A 22,620-nucleotide genomic window follows, 5' to 3' on the forward strand; every position below is an offset into this window, starting at 1 on the left:
TAGGTTTAGGTTTTTGTGTGGCCAGGGTTTGGTTAAAGGTCCACTGTGTAAGATCTCACGTCTTTCCCGCGCTGCACACAGGAAGTGATACGTTTTATGCAAAATTGAGCTCGTGAAGTGAGGCAGCTGCAGACAAGTTGAACTATGAGGTAAAAGTGTCTACGAAAAGTTTCACAGGTGAATGTTGCTGCTCAAAAGTGTTTTTATTTATCAAAATGTTCATTTTGCATAAAAAATGTTTTGTTTTATTTATCAACTGTTTGGTTCCATTTTCATAACAAACACTACACTTGAAATTCTGTTTAATATAATCATGAATGTTGTTGATTTTAAGCTAATTTCACCCCTTTTTCATTCCACATGACCAGACTGGATGCTCATTGACCCCCAGGTCCTTTGAGTTTTGGACCCCTGGTCTTTATGTGTGTGTGTTATTGTGACTCGTTTTGTTTTTGCGACACGGCAGTGACAACTCGCGCAGGGGGGGGGGGGGGGGGGGTTGGGGGAACACCAACCACTGGCCTAATAATCGCATTATTTTAGCGTTTTTTTTTATAGAGTGAAATTACTAGCTGTCCACTGCTTCTCTCCACCGTTGACGTGAGATTCCGTGCAGAACAATGAGCGAGTAAAGTTAAGCAAAGAGAGAGCAAATGACAACGTGATGCCTGGGATGATGAAAATTCCAAGATCTCTGTCTCACCAAAGAAAAATGACGAACACTGACTTTGACCACATGTCCAGATGCAGAGCGTGCTGCAAGTCAATAAAAGTAGACGTCAGCATGGACGAAGACACTCTTACAAGTTGTCCTCCCATCTTAGTAAGCTGCGTCAGCACATTCAGTCCTTGAATTTCTGTGTGTCCTGGAAAAGTCCTTGAATTGTATGTCAATCAAGTAGTGGGAACCCTGTGGTTGGTGAGGGGTGGTGGATATCTAAATAAAATGTGGTGTCTTATTTTATTTATAACATTTTAATGGCATACTGTATGTAATCAAATATATATGTGTGTGTGTATATATATACAGCCTCACACCTCTGATGTTTGGGAATCTGTGGGTTCACAGAGGCAGGATGAAACAAGGGATGTTATATAAGTATGTTTAAAAATATGGACCGTTTACTACCTCATTGTCATTGATTTTGCTTGTTTTATTTTTATTTTTTTAGCAGCAAGGTGGAAATAGTTGCTGTTTTTATTTTTAGGATTATTCAATTGTTTAAATTAAATTTGTACCACTCTACCCTCATTTGTAAATGAAAATGTAAATTTAAAGATAAATCATTTAATGTCACTATATGTCCAGACGTAACTGTATCATCGCTGTAAATTTAACAATTGACTGTATATAATATGAAGTTTATACTGTCTGTTGTCCTTCATGGTTACAAACGTGCTGCATTAAAGCGTCGTGCTGCCTTCACTGTCTCCTGGTAAACACTGTTTTTTCAGATTTCAGACAACAGAATGTGTTTGAGTTACTTCAGTACAGTCTACTATAAAAAAAATCCTTTTAATCGTGTAATTTAATTGATTAGAATAGAATTTGGGTGCAACTACACAAATATGTGATCGACAATTTGGATTAATTTTTGACAATTTCTAGGTGCCATCTTCTGAAATTAGGTGCCGCAACAATCAAATCAGTGACTAAATGAATTAAGTTTTTCATATTTGTATAATTAAAACAAGTTTTCTGATTTTTCAGCTTCTTAAATGTTAATATTTTCTGGTTTCTTTGCTCCATATAACAAAAAATCACTAAAACTGATGGCTTCAGTTTTGCAACTTACACCAAAATGTAGGCCTGACTGCGACAGTAGCTCAAAACCATAAAACTCATTAATTTCCTTACATATTTTTTTTTGGCTAATTTAATTGTATATTCAATTTGTAATTGGAAATTTCCAAGATCTGAACTTGGATTTTTAACTCGGAAATGACTACTTAATGGCAAGACGGCTCAATAGTGCCACCAAAAGTGAAACCTGAAACGAAGTTGCACCAAATTCCACAAAACTTGGAAGATGAACAAAAAAGTCTCTCATGACCATGGTCTCAACTCAAATCTGCCATTTTCACTTTGCACGTTTCATAAATGAACGGACGTTTGATCATAGCACCATAACCCAAAAATATATATGTTTATATGTCAATTTGTACTAGACCTATCAAAAATGGAAAGTTACCAAAAAGTCTTACAGATTCTAAAGGGCGTGGCCATGGCAACCATCAGAAAATTTGACGAATTTGGACCATTTGCCACAAACAGGAAATGGCCTGTAACTTTGCCATATGATCGAATTTAGCCACCATTCCAGCACAAAACAGGAAGTGGCTTCCTGAAAACATCAGCACATGACAACTTGGTCAAGGGCATAGCGCCACCTGCTGGCTGTGAGGGCCCGCACAATGCTGCTTGCAGCTTTAAGTAGTATTATTATTATTAGCTATTGAACCTGAAGGAGTTGTTATTTTACATTTTTGAAGGCCAAGTGTAACTCGAAGGAGAAGCCTTTATTCTGTGATTTTTTTTACTGTTATTATTATGTTCAAAATTAGAGTAAACTGGAATACTGTATGCTAAAAAAAACAGAATTTCAACATTTATTATTGTGACAACAGACAATTTTAACAATTGTTCCAGAGTAAGTTAAGTGCAGTAAAAAACAAGAACAAAAAAAGCATTTCTGTCAATCATTTTAACGACAGTAGTTTCCCAGCATATGCACTAACAAGGAAATTAGACAGCTGTCCAAACCAAAGACATGTCTTTGCTATTACCAAAGACAATGTAATTATGACGATTTAATCCACACAAAAGCAGCTGCACACGTCACATCCGCGACGTAGCTCTAACTTATGAGTGAGCGTTGATGATGATGATGATGATGATGTGCGTGATTTCCGTGATGCTCGTGAACGCAGCACTGGGCCCTCAGTCTGTGAGTAGTTCCTGAAGGCAGCAGCTCAGTTCAGTCAGCTGTCACAACCTGAGAGAGGCGAACACAGGGAGAGAAGAACACACTCACTCACAGCGAAAATGTCTAATTTCTCCAACAAGTTCGGCGCTCACACGATGACGCAGCTCAACGAATTCCTCGAGGACGACGAGAAACTGACGAAAATGATCCAGGAAATGGACGAGGTACGTGAAGCTGTTGGCTTTTGTGGTCCAGTGTATGTGTGTGTGTGTGTGTTTTTCCCCTTAGCCCTTTGTTGTCCATTCCTGAACGGTACCTTAGCAAATGTTACGGGAATACTTAAGTCCCCTCACGTTTAGCATCACGATAATAAACATGTGACTCAAAGTCGAGCGTTTTCGAAGTATAAAACCGCCTTTTTAAATCGTTAATCTCGGCACGGAGCGGTTGGAAAAGCATTGTCTCAAGTTTTACCACAGGGGGGGTTTCACAATTTACGACATTCGTGCTCCGTTTCGCCTTTTCTTCTTCTACACACAACAGGCTCGTTTGTGTTTAATAAAGACTTTGAAGAAGGAGATAATGGCGTTCTTAATGCCGAGTCTTTACCAGAGAACAACACAAGTACTGACTGGCCTTGCTCCCACTCCCACTCCCCTCTGTCAGGGTCAGGTCGTCGCACCAAACTTCACTCACAAATCCACCAATTTATGGCTGAGTTAACTGTGGGCACGGACGGGCGCTTCCGAGGAAAACACAACTTAACAGCCTCGTGTTAAACAGGCCTCGTTCACCGGCTCAGCACACACAACCAGCCGAAGACTTAACACACAGCTGTATGACAATAAGAGATTTTAATTAAACGCACTAGGTGTTATAATGCGGACTAAACCTGTGCCTAATTCTTAATTTACACCTGTTCGGGTGAGAATCTTCACAAGCCTCACGATTCGGTTCAGTTATGATTCACAGGGCTACGATTCGATTATATAATTCATTATTGATGCGTCAGAATTATTTCTTTTGAAAACGTGGTGTATTTTAATGAGTGTAAAAAATACTATTCATAGAGAAATATTGAGAACAACACAGTAAGTGGCTGGGACAGGCCAAAGTGACTAGAGATGCATAAATTAACCAACATGTACTGCTCTGCTATTTCTTTGTTATTCTGTAAATACTCAGATAAATGTTGATTTAACTCCAAGACTAATTCATGGCATCAGCACTTTGGCAGAGCTGATGTGCTACTTGGTATTGGTATTGGCTCCTGACACAGCAGAATACATGTTACACTGTTGTATGTGCTTTGTGATGTTTTGTTGACTATATTAGCCATTTCTAGATAATCTGCGTTGTCAGATTATTTATTAACCAGCCAGTTATTATAAAATTACGGTTTGTCAAATTCCAGAAATATGATAAACGGTGTTAAGTCACTAAAACTTTGTTTTGATGACCTGTTAAATGTATTCAATATATATAAGTGTATATATTATTTTTAATAGAACATACCATTAGTGTTGTTCAGTGATTAGTTACCAAATTAGTTACCAGATTATTTTTTTTTTTCTGCATCGATTCATTATTAAGAGAGCACTTCTTCAGTCGTATGCAACATTTGGAACTTAAAATTCAACACAGCAAAGTGTTGTGTGGGGATACAGTTCATAATATACACCTGATAAATAAATCCAGAGCTGTTCTCGGACTGTGCTGCATGTTTTGAGAGCCTGTTGGCACAGAAACGTGAACTGACACACACTCGCACTTGTGGCTTTGGCTCAGGTTCTTCTGACCCTGGCCTTGCTCCAGCAGCACAAGGACTCAGCAATTCCCAATTAATGTGTACCTGCTTTTCACTGCGTCATAAGTCCTGATAAGCTACCTGATAAGCCTCGGTTTTTCCACACACACAGCGATTACAAGTCCTACTCCTGCAAAAGGTTTTTTTTTTATCACGGGCAGAAATTTGGTTAATCAAGACAGTTGGCTGAGAAAGTAATAGGATTTTTTAATAGAGGATTTGTGCTTGTGATTATTTCCCATGAGGCTACACTGTCCAAAATAGTAATTTACATTATAGGCCCTAAAATGCTATTTTGTGTATACGATCAAGATGCAACTTTGGGAAAATGGTGATGTCATAGCCCCACCCATTAGCTGTCGCCATCTTTGTTGTTGTCTGCTTCCTTTTTTGTTTGTACACAGCACGCTAGCTCCATGCCATCTTCTCTGCTTTTTTGGTGTATTATTGTAGCAGCGTTACAGCGCCACATACAGGCCTATGTATACTACAGCGTTAGAGTCGGTTTTGTACGTATGAAGCCCTATATGATCTTTTTTGTTCTTATGAAGTTTTCTGCAAACAAGGCATTGTTTCATCCACACACTCCCCTCAAAACGCTATAGTACATATGCCAGGCCTATATGTGGCGCTGTAACGCTGCACCAAAGAAATGCACCAAAAACGGAGAAGGAGATGTTGAGCATGCTTTATTAAAATATATACGACCATAGAAACAGACAGAATTAACCATGACAGAGTGACTAAGGGGGGGAAGTAAATCAACTTTATCATTAAGTGAAGGGTTCAAACAATCTCTAAAACACAAGAGGAAGAAGGTGGCGACTACAACATCATGGTTTTCTCCAAACTAGTGTTTTAATTGTATATATGAATTTTCCCACTCTTGGACCCTTTTAAAAAAATATTAGTTTCACTGCTTCCAAAACATAGGTTCCGTGTGGCTCAAAAGCCGATACTATAACAAACATAAGCGCATTCTCCTCAACCTGTTTTCGTGTATGTCCTTTTTAAGCTGTGTGTTTAAATTTAACTTGGTAGTTGGGGGCGTGAGTTGTGTACCATGGCCACGTTATAGCGAGATGATTATCTTGATATTGTACCGGTGCGACGACAACAAGCAGGTCTAGCTCCACCCTGACCGTACCATACATTTTACTCTGGTACCCCCAAGGAAAGGGTGCCAAAAAATTGAACACTAGAGGCTGGTTATTCTTGTACTATTCCACATGGTAATATGTACCATACTGTACCAAACTGAACCATTCCACTAGATGAAAACACAGCTTTAGTCTGTCTTAATGTCCTACTGGACGGATTAGCCTGTCCACAGCCCTGATGTTTGGTTTTACTGCAAAGTGCGAACTCATCAGGAAACACTCTCTTCTTCCTTCTCTCACCCTGTAGCTTGCACTCAGCTCAGTAATTACAAACATTAAACTCACTGTCAGGGCACAGCAGTCTTTTTTTTCTTCTTGTGTGTCTGCTGTCATGGTGCTGTGGTTTTAATGGACAATAGTTAGGAAGCAAGCACTTGTTAAAATGGAAGATAAATTACAGGGGGAAAACAAGGCTCTTTTGAGATTCAAGTGAGGAAACTGTAAGCTACTGTATTTGCACCACATCCATTTCTTCCTCACAAAAGCAAGAACACAGTATGATATTTTTAGTCTTTTTGGATGAATGCAGTGCTGTGAGGCAGCCTGTTGTGTTGTCGGCTCTGTTTTTGCTCCACACCCATGTCTGATTGTCTCCATGGTTTCGTTTTCCTCTTCCCATAAGTTACACAGAGATAGAGAGAGGGAGGGAGGGACTTGTTTATCGTCATGACACAGCAGTTGTTGTCTTAACTCGGTCACAAGGTTGTGGAGATGATGGACAAATCGAGCCAAGTAAAGACATGTCTGAGCCAAAGGTGGAACTGTCTGTGGAATTCTTGTTTAATAACGCTCTGAATGGCGACAAAAGGCAAAGTGGGTGTCATGAGGCACTGAGTGAAACCCAAGAGTGCTGAGAAGCGCTGAGTTTACAGCTGTTGTGTGTGTACGAACACAAACGTCGTCTCTCAGGCGCACATGCTTTGCCGCGGGCAATGATGATCTCATTTAGCAAAACACACGCACACTGACAAACGCCCATGTGTTGCCCTTTTTAAATAATGCAAATAGTGCTTCCATGAACTTGTTTACATTCTGTTTGTCCCATTCTTTAAGAACTAACCCTAACACCTGTCCTACCTGTGTACTGTCTACTGCCCACTAACCTCCAAAGGTCCAGTGTGTGTCACTTTTAGGAGGCAGAAATTGAACATACTACCCCATAAGTGTGTTTGTGTATTGATTGCCTTAGTAAATGGCCAAACGTGTCCCCAACGGCAGAGGCAGACAGACTCTTTATTGAGCCGTGGATGTTTTGTGACTCAGTTTGCTTGTACACCTCCATGTTGGCAGGAAAAGCGTCTTGAAAATACCCAGCGTCAGTGCCGGTTTAAAGTGTTAAAATGTTAAAGTGTCGATTATCCTCTCATTTATTTGGTTGGTCTGTAAAATGTCAGAAAATGTTTAAATGTGTTGTTCTGTGTTCCACAAACTTGTTTTAATCACAAAAAACACAAATGAATCAAAATGGTTGACAACATCACAATAAAGGTGTCTAAGATGAAATAAACAAGTTTTAAGTGTTGGGAGTCTGTAATGGTGCTGAAATTGGAATTTAAGGGGAAACTTAAGGAAAACATACCCTAACGTCCCTTTGACAAATAGAATAAAGGTTCTAGAAAACGTCATAGTTTGTCTCAAAGTACAATAATGTTTTACATTGTAGTCCAGTACATTGCTTTCACACCAATAACAATATAGTATTTTCAATAAGAATAATAACAGGTTGTTTATTTATAAATGATTTACTTGTGGATGAAAAATTTTAATTTTACTGACTTGGTAACATTTATCTTTTTTTTTCCCCCAAACACAAATAACTCATCTGAGTCAACTGGAATAATTGGATATATATAATAATTATAGGCACAATGTGGGACATTTAGTAAATTAGGAATCTGCTAGTCTGTGTTTAAACACTGTATTAATTTCACTGAAACAAAAAATACAATACTTAGTCAGCATCTATGCTGATGTATCTGTAATAACATTATATATTGGAAGCAACAATGAGAAGGCAGACAGCCCAGTGACTCAATGTTATTTACATTTTCAAAAGTGGAGACTAAAAATATTTGTTCATGTTTTTAATCCAGAGTCTTCAAGCCAGTTTCCTTTGTTTCTCCTTTTTAAGTTTCTCTCTCTCAAAGGTTCAAAAACATGTTTTTCCTCTTCTCGTTTTGTCAGTAAAGTTTCCAGACACGTGTGTCTAATTGTGGTTTTATTACTTTTATCACTTCTCCACATCTGCAGGTCTGTCTGTCTGTGGTCCTCAGACTAACTACTGTAGCTCATAACCTACATTCCTCATTATTCCGCACCGGCCTTTTATAGAGATGAAGTGAAACACTGGCAGCCAGCAAACAATTATGTGTTTGGTTTGACAGCAGCAGCCTGCAGTTAAACATGCTATTTTCAGTTCTGCTTCCTCAGCGGCCCACGATGAACGAGTGAAGGCACGGGTTATCCCAGGATATGATGGTTCTGAGTGTAGTTGTTGCTGCTTTTCGTGTGTGTAATTTCAGTCTGACCACCACACGGTCACTTAAAGAATATTCCATCATCACCCTCTCTACACGATAGTGTATTTATAGAGTTTTTCCCACACGTTCTCGCCCCGTTCCTGCTCATGTTTGCACTGCCAACATGTCGGCCCGGTTGTGTAAATTGAGTCATTTGAAAAGTGACAGCGCTTAAGTTATTTTTGGGTAAATCCTCCTCTGTTCTGTAGCATGTGAGAACGTTGCACTTGTATTCATTGTTTTTGTTTAAACTTGCTTTTAAAGTGAGTGAAGCCCCATCATTCCTCACCAAAGACAACAAGGAGTGCTAGTTGGTTTGTTTTTTTGTTACGAGGAAGTTCTCCAGGTTGTCTTTCGGGCAAACCACAAAGTCTCTTTCCAATTTTATTGGAAGTATTTCTGGATTTTGTTCCTCTTCAAACAAACCTTTGAGAATAACATGGTTGTTGTTTTTGTTCCTTCATGGTTCATATGCAGTTATTTTGACAGGTGTTGCGTTTGCGCTATGTTTCATAACTGGTGCAGCTTAACTGTTTTTGCATCTTTTCAACTGTTATTTTCATTTTAAAAAATCATTTTGAGATCATGATTAATTGACATTTTTTGGGAGTTGTCAACAAACATTTTGGGCTGTTCAATTCCCACAGCGTGACAACATTTTATCAAATAATTGTGTCGACTTTCAATTTGTATTTTGCGTTTGAGAGTTTGATTCTTTTGTGATAAATCGTGCTGCCCGCATAGCTAGTTTCACTATTCCCATTAGGGGGAGCTTTCTTTTATCTGCATGGTGGTAAACATTTTAAAAAATATATTTTTTTTTGGATTGTCAAAATAATCTCCACTGTCGCCATATTTCTTCTTCTTCTTCTTCTTCTTCTTATCAGTTACTCTTTGTGCGGCCCTCTAGTGAATGAATTGCTCAACAACCAATGCCAACTTTGGAGAATATTGGTTTGAAACGACAAATCTGTTTTTAAAAGCAAAACAAATGAGCCAGAAACCAAAACCATCAGTTGCTTTTGCTTCAATGATGAGGGTTTATTATATTTTGGCGGTGTAAGGAGAAGATGAATGTGTGGTCATGATTTGTCTTCCTAAAGAGGATTGTGGGTGTAGTGTGAAAACTGGCAAATTAAGCGTAATGATTCATGGATTATATTCAGTAACCTTTTACTTTTTTCTTTCTTTTTTTCTGAATGAATCATAGAGACATATTTCATAAATTTAAGTCCAGACTGTAATAAAGATCTTTTTGTCCTGACAAAGGTTCCTGACGTTTTGGACACTCTCTTGTCGTCTTCCACAGATGCAGGGCGTCCAGCAGAGCAAAGACATGACACTCGCCAACAACCGGACCCTGGCTGAGAAGAACCTGGACCTGCAGCCCAGACTGGAGCACAAGAAGGAGCAGCTCACCAAGCGCTACAGCTGTCTGCAGGAGCGCTTCGAGTCCTACCAGCTTCGCAAGTCCACGCTCGGTACGGGCAGCATTTTTTATTGATCAGTCTCTATCTTGAATTTTTAATGTTGGTCGGCTCTTTGAGAAATTGGAACACACTCTTGTCCGTGAAGTCATTGACAACTGATACATGAGAAAGTGAACCAAAAAAAACACAGACACATACCATACAATCTGTCTGATAATGACTAAGCAGTTTAACATCAGCGCTCAACATGACTCAGTTATAATGTCACTGCAGCTACAGTCTGTGCTCACGAAAGTATTGACATTTTTCGGGTTTTCTGATCATTTAGGGTTTCATAAATTTCTTTTTCTGTCCATACATCTAATCCAGAGTTTTTTGACTGATCGTATCGTGATGTTTTCTACCTATATAGCAGATTAGAGCTGCGACTAACAATTATTTTCATAATCCATTAATCTGGCGATCATTTTCTCGATTAATCAAGTAATCGTTTTGTCCATAAAATGACAGAAAATCAGTGTTTGTCAAACCTGAAAATTATTATCTTTTCAAACGTCTTGTTTTTGTCCTCATACCAAAATAATTCAGTTTCAATGATTTATTTGTTATGTGGAGCAAACAAACCAGAACATATTCACATTTAAGAAGCTGAAACAATCAGAAATCTTGTTTTTGGCAGCAAATTTCGAACTTGTGACAAATTTTTCATTATAATTGTAATGTTAAATTTCTGTCCGATTGTTTTAAATCCTGAGTAAATTCCAAATCTGAATACTTTAAACAAATCGCCTGATTTACAGTCCTTCAAGAATGTAAATAGAATAATAATAGAATAAAATGATCCATGATACTGTATATAATGATCATACAAACATTGTATACTAATCACCAGTGTGTGAACGTTTGTATATAAATATGAAATAAGTATAGGTGTCACTTTAATTTCACAGCTTAAACATAATTGCTGTACAGTAATTGCAATTAAATGTAATTTTATCCACCGTACTGACGCAGAGTTATTAAGTCAGTTTTAAATGTAACTGACATAATAACTTATGAAACTAGTTTTAGTTTGTTTATTCTACATGCTTACATAAGTTTAAATTGTATAATCAAGTGTGTAAATTAAAATGACATAATTTACCATAATCCCATTTTGAATGTAGTGCATCATTAAGTGTCCACTGTGATAAAACTGATTGTATCACAAGTTCAGTTTAGAGTGATCCTCTTCGATAATTTGTTTACCTTTTTTTTCTGTCATAAACGGTGACCTTGTCAGGACCTGTAGTCCTCATGGAGACCAAAACCTGGTCCTAATGAGGGGGAACCTCATTTCCTAAAGAACTAGTTAAGGTTTAGGGCTTTGAGTTGTGGTAATGGTTAAAGTTAGGATCCAAGCTGCGTGCGTCAGTTTTTGTTCCGCACATTGTTTTGTTCTTGTTCTGTGTGACCACGCTGCTGCTGCTGCTGCTGCAGAGACCGGTTTCACCAGTTCCCACGTTTTCCGTAAAAGCCTCCAGCGGCCGTGTTACCAGACGCCCTGTCATAGTTGTGCTGGTCATGGTGTCGAAGCTTCTGAAGATTTCTGTTCAGTCTGTTTCAGAACTCCACTGCAGGATATGAAGCAGACACACCCCCCCCCCCCCATGACACACCTTCACAGTACTTCCTAGTGTGTGAAGAAGACACTGCGCCAATACTTGTGACCTTGTTGACACGCCGGTTGCCAAGCAGCCCTCTCAAAATAGCACAACAGCCATTCACGACTCTGCTACGCTGATAGAAAAAAAAAGTTTGACTGAAGGATTGAGGAATCTGAGAGCAGCTTGTTTTTAAAAACTAGATTCAAAACAAATGTAAATGTATATTGATTTGTTTATCTTAAGTGCGTTCTTATAAGACACAGAGAAAATAAGATACAAAGATGACTACGCAGCGTCTACACTCTCACAAATTCATAGTGATAGTTCTCTAGGAAGAAACGGCAAAACAAGAAAATTGGACATTAAATTGGATAAAATATTCTCTTTCTATAAATGTAAAGAAAATCTCATTCTAAAACAACCAAAGATCAAAATAAATCAGGTATCCTCCCTTGGGCTTTTTGAAATGTACAAATGAGTTAGTCTCCATATACAATAAATGGTATAGGTATAATGTATAGGGTTATGATGTCAATTAATAATAATAGAAATGGTAATAATAATTATAAATGTAATTATATAATGATTACAAAATAAGGAGAATGAAATGGATGATTAGAGAAACACACTTCTTTGCGGAGATTGATGTAAATATTAACCTTTTTCTTACATTTTTGTGTAAATAAATAAAAAGATAATGTGTGTAAAAGTATTTAAAGTAGTAACTCACAAACGTATACAATCAATGTTGTGCTTTTCATGTTCAAAGTACACAACCTTTTTACATTTACATAAATACAGCAGTAAATTAGATTCGACACTTTCCATACAAAAATGATGACATTTTGTCATTTAATTGTAATATGTAATTTTATAAATTAACATTTAAATGTAGTTTTCCAGTCAAGTCCGTAATATTAATGGTGTTTCATACCACGTTTGAAAATGTATCGGTATAATACTTTATACAGCTAATCCAGTGAACCTTTGCGTTCTGAAGCAGTGAGTCGACAGTCCCGTCCACTGTCTCTGTGGACATTAAGTCTCAGTCAGGAGAGTCCATGCATCAGTGTGTTGTTTTGTATGTGGTCAGCAAACGGTGGCTTTTGTCAAATGTAGGTTACCCGGTGTTTTTGCCCCCCCCCCTCCTCTGCCTTCTGTGCACTTGCCACCCTACTTGTGTATTTGTTGTAGATCAGCTGGCGGAGAGTTGAGGGGGGAAACATAGACGTTTGACCCAGATAGAGAATGTTAACATTAGTGTAGTAGCTTAGTGTGCCCCACCACCTCTCTGCTCCATCCTTCTTCTGGGAAACATGTGGCCTCTGCATTACCCTTCACTGTCCATTAGGCTCTGGAGGCCAGAGTGGCAGGACTCCACCACCACCACCACCACCTCCACCCACTGACTCTGAGAACAGCAGCACCACAGTGGGCCATTGTGCTGCCAGGCAAGCTGCTGTATAACAGCCGGAGTGGGAGAGGACAGAGGGAGGGAGGGAGGGAGTGAGGGAGGGAGTGACCAGCAGGCTGGGAGACAGAGAGAAAGACAGGCCAAAAACCTCGTTTCCCCCCTCAAGGCCTGTACACACAAGAACAAGTTTAGTTGTGTTTTTTTCGCATATACAACTGATGGACAACTTTAGGAAAACAATCATGTCATAGCTCCTCCTCTCTCATGCTCTTGCATTTCCTGTCGCCAGCTGTGTTTTCATTTTTACACAATTGGGTCTGCGTTCAAAAAATGAATTTCCCGCTACATGTTGAGTTTTATTCAGAATATCCGTTAGCGGTTGACAGAACCCTTAGCTCGATCTTGTAATAATACAATTTCCTGTTTTCGAAACTAATGAAATCATGCGAGACTTTACCGTGATAGCTCTTAGTTCCGGTCACGCTAACACCGGCGTTCAGATTTATTTACTAATTTATTATTATCTCTGCTGTCGAATCAGAGAAACGCCCATACGCCACATTTCAGATACTTTTTTGTGTATTTGTGATTGTTCGCTCAGGAGGACAAATTAGTTTGTTTCCTTCAGTGATTTTAGGATATAATATTTTGACTTATGCACCAAAGAATTGCACTCTGTCGCATGAAGTACATTAAAGTAATTACATTGATCACATTTTATTTATATTAGTCATATTATTTTTAATAATTATGCACCAGATTAAAGAGATCCTAATTTTATACCATTTGCAGCTTTAGTTCTGTGAAATCCTCTTTCATAACCTAGAAAAATTGGTATGGAAACTGAAATATCAATAAAATTAATTAAAGCTTTATGTGCACGTTCCACATCTTCTTCTCCAGTTACAGCGCCACATACTGGCCTGTCATATATACTACAGGAGTCAGAGACATTTTGAGCGGTTTATGCGTGTCTACGTAAGAATCTTTCAAGAACGGAAAACTAAAAAGCTCGTAAAGGGAACATTCTGTTTCTGTGTAAAGTCCTCGGTGTCACATCAGAGGTCAAAGTGTATTCAGTTACTAAATGGCCGTCTCATGATCTCCAGGTCCACACTGCCTGTGTGTGTTGTGAGCGCGGCTGGTTCCTTGCTCAGCCAGAGAATCGCAGCTTTGTGTGGAGGAGTGCTGTTGCTGATAAGCCTGACAGTCCGCCCTGTTATGGAAAGAGGGCGAGACACAGGCGAGGAATGAGAGTTCACTCAGAGAGAGAGAGAGAGAGAGAGAGAGAGAGAAAACTCTCTGTTCTAGAGCGAGAGTGACGCTGCAGTCTTTAGAGGGTTTTCAGAGCCAAGAATTCCGAGATAAATCACCACTGAATCGGCCAATTTGACAGACATTTTCAGTCTTGTTTTTATAATCATCCCCCACACAAGAAAAACATGTAGCCAGCCTGATGTTGCGTTTATACCTGGAACTGTTTCTTCCAGTTCCTGGTGAGTTAGCTGGAAGTGTCACAACAGCAAGACAAAGGTGTGTGAAACTCTACCTGTGCCCTTTGAATACTTCATTGGTGTGATCATTACAGTTGGGGGCATGTGGAGGCATATATTGTTTTTTTTTTTAGACAGCTGGGAAACGGCCGTGAACGTTGTGGTTGTGGGAAACGCAGCCTGAAGCTGACGTCCGGGGAAAGGATTGAAGTGTGGCTCAGGCCAAACCTTTTGTCAACACCTTATTCTCGTTGTTTGATCTATTAAAATGTATTGCTTGTCTTTCTCACACGTCATCACCATCACTCATCCCCAGTCCTTTTTTTTTTATGTTTTGTTTAAGTATAGAAACGTGTGTTGGAGGACAGTCGTCACAGAGCTGTGCTGTTACTGTACAAGTCATTTCTGAGTCATTTGTAGTGGACAATGTTACAGCATTAAAATGAATGATGGTGACGTGTTTATCGTCTCCTGATAACAATCCAGGCTATTCTTGATGATGACATTTAAGGGGCTTGACAAGAAGCTAGGCACCATTGTTTTAAACCACACTGAACTGGCAAATGGGCCCCAGAGTGAAAAAAATCTCTAAATGCCACCCTTGCGTTATTGTGTATACAACCAAGATTTCATGGCCCCACCTCGTTAATCCAGGTAGACGTCAATCTTCTTGGTGTTTGGACGTCTTTATCTCCACTTGTGGTTTACTTCTGTGGTAGCGTTGCCTCTTACAGGTCTGGCCATATATTCTACACTGTTTATAGCTGTTATTGGGGGAGGTTTGTGTGTAAGAAGCCAAAATGAGAAGAGAAATGTGGACAGCACAAGGTTTTAATCAAAACGAAAGATGTACAGTATTTTTATGTGAACAAAAGAACTTAATTAAATGCAATGAAGTTATTTTACTAAATTAATTTACCTTTATAGGCCTGTATTTTTCACTCGACTTGAGAAAAGAACATAACATTTTTGGTATTTCATTATTATAGCTATTGATAACCGCTCCAGTTCAGTGTGAGAATTGACAAGAAAAGGGTGTTAACATATTATTTCATCGCACAAGTTGCTGATACAGACACTTTTAATAGTTATCACTTTTAAATCATAACAATGGACAGCGAGTGGTAAAAATCTAGGCTGACCTGTGTTGAACCCATGTCCCCCCTATGTAAATGCATGCTCCCAGATCTTTGTTTACTGGGTTGCTAAGTACGGCAAGACGCCAAGAATATCAAATCACGTTAGACTGTAATTAGAGATCTTCTATACTGTTGTGTGCTCTGCGTTGGCTGAGGAGCGATGACAGTGCTGTAGTTGAGATGAGTGTCTGGTTTCAGCGTCAGCAGCGAGGGTGTTTGACTCTTCAGTCCTGCTTATGATCACGAACAAAACACACCTCCTCCTCCTCCTCCTTGGAGGCACCGGTTTGGTTTCAGTTGACTCAGTAGGGCTTTGCCGGTCCACAGCAAACACAGAGGCGTTCAGGTTGTTTGGATGACTGGAAGGTTTTCCCTCAGCTCCGTGTGACGAGCTCATTAAAACCTGTTATTAGTCACGCATGTAGCTGTAGCTGTTTTGTTGACATTATAGACCCTTAATCGAGATTACATCTGTGCTGTTTTCACGAATTTAAACATGGTACGCGAGCATCTTTTGACATTTGTTTTCATAAAAGAGGCGAGGAGTTGTTATTTTGGCTGGTACACAGATCTCATGATGCATGTTTTATTGTAGGAGATACCCAGTGATGGTCACTCACTAGTCTAAATGCCGTGATGGTTGTCTTGAGACATAAACATTGTTAAATGGTATCTTATGTATCATATAACCGCAAAATAACACTCGCTTAAGCGTAGCATGTGGCACACTTGTTGCACCAGAGTTTGCTAATGTACAGGCATTAGATTTAACTCCATGGACGTTTAAAGTTTGTAAAACATCACTGTCCGTTTCATAAGGCATTCGTTTATTGTGACTTTGAATCCCAGCAATAATTACATGTACTATACTGAATGAATGGTTTGAAAATATTGCAGAATAATAATATTTGTGTTGTTTTTTTCCATAGACCACAACTCGGGAAACTCCTCCCTGGACACGTTGCTGGCCCTGCTGCAGGCGGAGGGAGCCAAAATAGAGGAGGAGACAGAGGTAAGCTTGATGATTTCATGTTTCCCAGCGTGTTATTTTTTATTATGTACCTGCTTTTCCAGTTCCTGATCCCCACTCCCACAGTAGCATCAGTGTTGTTAAATCTGAGACTGTAGCTGGAGCATGTGGGCAACAGAGCAAACACAGAGGTCACAATTTACATCCTCGCAACAGCTACACGTCACAGTTCTAGGTGTAAGAGCAAGAAATAAATTGCGTATTTTGAGGGTGATTATTAGGACTGCAGCTAATGATTATTTACAATTAGTTGTTTGCTCCATATCATTTTAAAAAAATGTTGATCAGTGCCGGGTTAGGGTTAGGCCGAGTAAATTCTCTTTAAGAACATGTTTGAGGTGGCCTTTAATCCATCGGTTTGTCAATACATAAGTTAATTTAGACAGTATAATTTATTGATCTGTGGAAAAACTGTGAAACCAACATAGGTTTCAGGCACTTTTTTAATATAAGATAAGAGCAGAAATGTAAAGTTACGTTAAGAAAGATAACATTTAAAGTAAGATGTTTAAGAAGATGTAACTTTAGTTAAGCTCAACAAGTGTACAGTTTGTGCAAAGTACTTATGGTGCAGGGATTTGTATTATATTATGGGCGGAATAATTGTTACATAACGGAGAATCCAGGGTTTTCTCTGTCAGGCTGAGCAGATGTGCAGTGTTGTTCAGTTTTATAAAGACCTCCTCTAAGGTTTCTCATTATGCATACTTCTCTGTACTTGTGTACTCCCGTACTTGGCGAATATGCTAGTACATCCTTGCATACTTGGGTTATTGAGAAACACTCTTAGCCTTCTTACGCATGATAGGGCTAAATGTAAGATTTACATTTAATGACTCCACAAAACAGCAAATATATACATTTTTTATTTCTGGTTTGTTTCAGAGCTCATGATGAGATCATGTTATATATTTATATATTTATATATATATATATATATATATATATATATATATATATACACATATACATACACACATATATATATACACACATATATATATATATATATATATATATATATATATATATATATACACATATACATACACACATATACATATAAAAAAGAGAAGTTAATAGCACAATAATACATCAAGTTCCGCTCATTTGTCCACATCAGTCAACACATTTCTTTTGATTTTACTGTAAATTGTCATTTAACCATCACGTAATTATAAGTCGTCTTTCCGGACTGTTGTCATGTGTTCATCTTCAGGTTAGACACTTACATAAGTGTCACACAGGGTTTAGTGAAACTGGATGAACAACAATAGAACATCAGCGGTGCTAAAAGGTTTTGTCTAAAGCAATAATAGCCGGGTTTCTCTATTGTACGGAGATGTTGACCTGTTGTGTAACCACATTCTCACGTAAGAACTGTGTGACGAAGTGAAGATAATTGATGGGAGAAACAGGAGAGTGCAGACCTCCATTGAGGCTTTGTCACCTGTGTTTTACAAAAGAAATTGACCTGGTTTTTTTTTAGTGTAGATATCTCATAATATTTTAGATTCCAGTATTTTCAGTGTATTGTCACTGACTTTGACCTTTGAGAAACGGCTTTATATTGACCTTTTCTCAACACAGTGTTACTGTAAAACTGTTAAATTCTTCTTTCTTTTGTCGACAGAACATGGCCGACTCCTTCCTGGACGGCGACATGACCCTGGACGCCTTCATCGACGCTTATCATAATAAGAGGAAGTTGGCCCACTTGAGAAGAGTAAAAATCGAGAAGCTTCAGGAGATGGTGATGAAGGGCCAGCGTCTCCCTCAGGTGTCGGTTCCCAGCTCCCGATCTCAGGACGTGTCGGCCGCGGCCTCCCTCCTCAGCGACTCCAGCAACGGCTCCTCCCCTGTCCCTCAGCCCAGGAGGAAACCTCCTCTCCCTCCTTCACAGCCAGCCCCGATTCTAAATCCCAACCAAGCATCGACGGACGCTCCTCTGCCTCCCGTCTTCTACTCCGCTTCGCCATACCCGCCGATTCCTCCCAGGACAGGCCAGCCTTACCCCGGTGGTTCCTCTGGCTACCCCAGTCACTTCCTGTCTCAGTATCCCCCCGCGTTGCCACAGAGGCCTCCACCTCGCATGGCCCCGCAGCCTGGCTTCATCATGCAGTAGATAAAAAGCAGTTTCCCCTCGGAGGAGGACGCAGCGCGTGTGTCGTGGACTATTTCACCACTGGGACCCCTCTGAGGACTGGGTTTCTTTGTCGTCTGCCTTCTCGGATTTAATGACCAATTCACGACAGAAGAGGGCAGACCCTGGGCTGGCTGGTCTGGTCATGTTCAACCGAAGCAGATCTCAAATCATCTCTGCACTCTCTCATTCCCGTCATCGACACTCCCGACTAACTGACAAACCTCGACTCTCCCTTCAGGGAAAGCACCTGACGCAGGCTGCTGTAGCGACACCAGTGTCGCTCCTCACTGGGTCACTGAGCCTGGACTTTGTCATTTATCAGCACTTTGTTGTCTCCAGGCTGTGCCCTCATGCTCTGCTGGGCCTGTGACATCTCAGAGTCTCCGCTCCCTTCAACCTTCAAGTTCCTCCAGCTTTCAGGGAACACTAAAGTCACTCAAATACAAAAGAAAAAAAAAAAAAGGGTTCGATTTGTCCTTTTCCATCTGCAGCGTACTCCTCTTAACTGGTATTGTATATGCAAACAAAGAGAGACCCTGATTACTGTGCAGTTCTGATGAAAAAAATCTCTCCAGGAATATATTCAGGCGGACTGCATCTATGCTGTGATTTATTCTTCCTTTTTCCTCCCTCTCTTTTTATTAATATATAAACATTCACAAGGTACATAGAGATATTTGAATTTTCAGCAACTCTTGATATGATTATAGTACTAACGGAGTTATGATAATAATAGCCAGGATAGACTGATTCACGTGTAACGGAGGGCTTTGGTTAACGTTCTAAAGAGAGTCCAGACCCGCCTGGTCCCAGATGGCCCCGACTCTCGCACTCAGTCGGTCTCTGGGCGGAAGTCTGAAGCGAGTTGGAAGACGGAGAAAAGAAGACGATCAGTGGCTGAAACTAAAACAAATCACCAAGCCTTTTTTCGAAGCCTTGCCTGAAATGAAGGATTTGTGCTTAGCCATACAGTTCAGATGTGCGTCGTTTGTTCAGTGTGGGTTCCTGTTGTGATGCAAACACTCCTTTTTTTATAATGTATGTTGTCTTTATCGCCCTCTGTTGGAATTGGAAGTTATGCCAAACAGATCTTTGGATCTAAGGCTACATCCATGCTACTTTTGTTTTGTTTTTTATTTAAAAACACTTACAAGTTCCGGCGTTTAAGAGAACTCCAGAATGTAGAAGTTCACTTTTAGTTCGATAAAATCAACCCAAATGCTGCTCGTTCACTTTGAAAGCAGCGTCAGGCTCCGCCCCCCAGCGCCAGGGCCAGTCGAGTCAAAATACGCTATGCAAAAACACAAACAAACAAGGTGCTAGCCAAGCAAATCACATCTATGCGTTCAGCTCAAACACTACACGGCCTAAAAAAAGAGCTCTCGTACGAGGTTGCGGGGGGGGGGGGCAATCCACTTTAGCAACATTAGCAACATCGCCATAACCTCTGTTAGCGACCTCTAGCATTAAGCATCAGCCCCTCCCACTGTCAAAGGTCTCTGTGGTACGAAAATCTTCATTAACACTTTTCAGTTTCACCTTGTCGTCAGTCTCCTTACAAATTCCTTGTTGTTTTCTCGCTAGTAATGCTTTCTGAAACTAAGCAAACGACCACAGAGGAGAGAGAGAGTCCGCTTCCCATTTTGCCTGGTGCGCCTGAACGGTCACGTGGTGTCGTCAGGACGTAGATTATTTGAATCCGAAAATGTGGCTTTTAATAGAAAACGTATGAGTTTCTGTATGCAATCGGATAGAACTACAACAAATCAGACCAATGACCTGGATGATGTATTCCGAGCGACGGCAGACGCGTCAACACATTTTCTTGTCGTAGTTTTCGACGAGAGATGGAGATCTAACGACTTGTTGCTTCTCTGTTGTCGTCCCATTAATCCCGCCTCTAACCCAGCACGGGTTTGCGATTGGTTCCCTTGGAAATCAAATCGCTGGCGGACTCGGCTGAGTTCACCCAGGTTAGGAAAACATGGTATGGATGTAGTCAGTTCAGTTTTCTGCGACACTGAGCACCAAAGATTAGCCACACCATGTTATGTTCTAACTATTCAGCTGTGGTCCTGTTTTGTTGTTTCGTTCTCTACCGTTGTTCCTTTCTAACGTATCAGTTTGTGGTTTCTGAGCTGAAACACTTTTTTCTAACTTAAGTGAGCCAGATTTCTCCCAGAGGAACTTGTCTCTGTTTTAAAGTCAGTCAGTTTATTTTCTCGTCCTGGTTCTGCTGTCGCCGTGCACTGTCGACGAGCCACGAGTGCCTACATTTGAAGTGACGTGTAACGGCGTCCTGCTGATCACTCCCGTGTCGTGTCGTGTTTAGCCGCCACCAAGCATTTATTCTCTTCCTCTTCCCCTGCCACTGATGTTCCGCCGCCACCAGACAGCTGAGAAGAAGAGTGCACCGTGTGACTCGGTCTGTCAGGTTTTGCTCTCGCACCAGAAGCAGAAAGGCCAGAGTAGAGTGAACGTGTGCATGTGCCAGAAAAGACGAGACACCCTCAGGCGGTTTGCCTAGTGGTGCTGGTGCTAATGCTTCGCCTCCGTTCTTCCTCCTCTGTGCTGAAACTTGCCTGAGGTGAATTCACACGTACCCCCTTTCTTTTCTTTTTCTTTGTTTGTTTATTTGTTTGTTTTACTTGGATAAAGAACAACAACAGGGCTCTGAAATGTTTAGCATCATATATCTCAGTGACGGTGATCGTGTTTCACCTCAAGGCAAAGACGTTGACCACAGAACGGACGGAGCATATTTATCAGCGGGCAAAGCCGCGAGAGGGAGCAGGAGCTTTTATATAAACCAGCAGTTGTAATAACTAACATAGATATTGGTTTTGTGCATGGCCTTTGCTCTTTGTGTTCAGACTGAAGATTCTTCTCTTCAGAACTCCCCCCCCTCGTTTTTTTTTTTGTTTTTGTTTTTTGCTTTAGCCATTCGAGCTGCTTTTTACATTTGAACTGATCCACTGTATTCGTGGTTTTATATGTGGTTGGTGATATTTTCAGTGTAATGTTGTAGGTAAATTTACTTATAATGAATGTGTAAGTGGAGTTTAATGCTATTTTCAAGTTCAATAAATCTCACATTTTTGTATTATTTTGTATTGTTTTGTTATTATGACACACTGAACACATCTCATGCCTCATTGTTTCATTTTTTTCAGGATGTAGTTTACACCCAGTCTGTTTTTTTTTTTTAGAGAATGCAACAAGACTGCCACCTAGTGTTCGTGGCTTGGAAATGAATTTAAGTTTTCACTTTTGTTACTGTGAAAAGTAACCTGACAATAATTTAATGTTGGCCTAAGCATTTATAAGCAATATGTGCTTCTAAATTCATATTTAAATATCTTCCATTATATCTAATTTCTTTGTATCAATGGTGCAACAAGACAGTTCTACTCAATAAATGCAAAATCCCTTAAAATAACCTTTATTAAGGATTCTGGTACATGGCTCAGGACACTGCATTGACTTCCATGTACATGGAAAGCCTAAACAAAGCCTTATCCTTAACCTTAAATGTAACCAATTAATGCATAACCCTTACCTTAACCAAACCCCAATTCATATATTGGCTCTAAACCTAACCAGTTCCTCAGAAATGAGGTTCTGCCTCATTCGGACCAGGTTTTGGTCTCTCAATGAGGACTACTGGTCCTGACAAGGTTTGTGTTTATACCAGAAAATGTCCTAAAGAGATATTGAATATAAGAATATATATATAATTTATACACACACACACACGGGTATAGGTCCAAGAAACATGTGTTTTGAATAATGCTGCATTCAAGACACATTTAAAGTGCAGGAAAAATGATTCACTGACATGGAACACAAAGAAAATAGTGACTCATGTGGGTTATATATTATCTTAAAATATGCACAAAATGTGCATCA

At 39.8% G+C, this 22,620-nt stretch overlaps 1 protein-coding gene across 1 annotated transcript; it reads left to right on the forward strand.

Annotated features, from left to right (window-relative positions):
• Positions 1-2,945: 2,945 nt before the first annotated feature.
• vps37ba (VPS37B subunit of ESCRT-I a) lies at positions 2,946-21,814 on the forward strand. Its single transcript, XM_058635365.1, has 4 exons — positions 2,946-3,151; positions 9,723-9,894; positions 16,465-16,547; positions 18,199-21,814. The coding sequence occupies exons 1-4, from the start codon at positions 3,047-3,049 to the stop codon at positions 18,688-18,690; spliced, it is 852 nt and encodes a 283-aa protein (XP_058491348.1). The 5' UTR covers positions 2,946-3,046; the 3' UTR covers positions 18,691-21,814.
• Positions 21,815-22,620: the final 806 nt, after the last annotated feature.

Source organism: Solea solea, chromosome 8, assembly GCF_958295425.1.
Source record: "Solea solea chromosome 8, fSolSol10.1, whole genome shotgun sequence".
NCBI classification, from domain to species: domain Eukaryota; kingdom Metazoa; phylum Chordata; class Actinopteri; order Pleuronectiformes; family Soleidae; genus Solea; species Solea solea.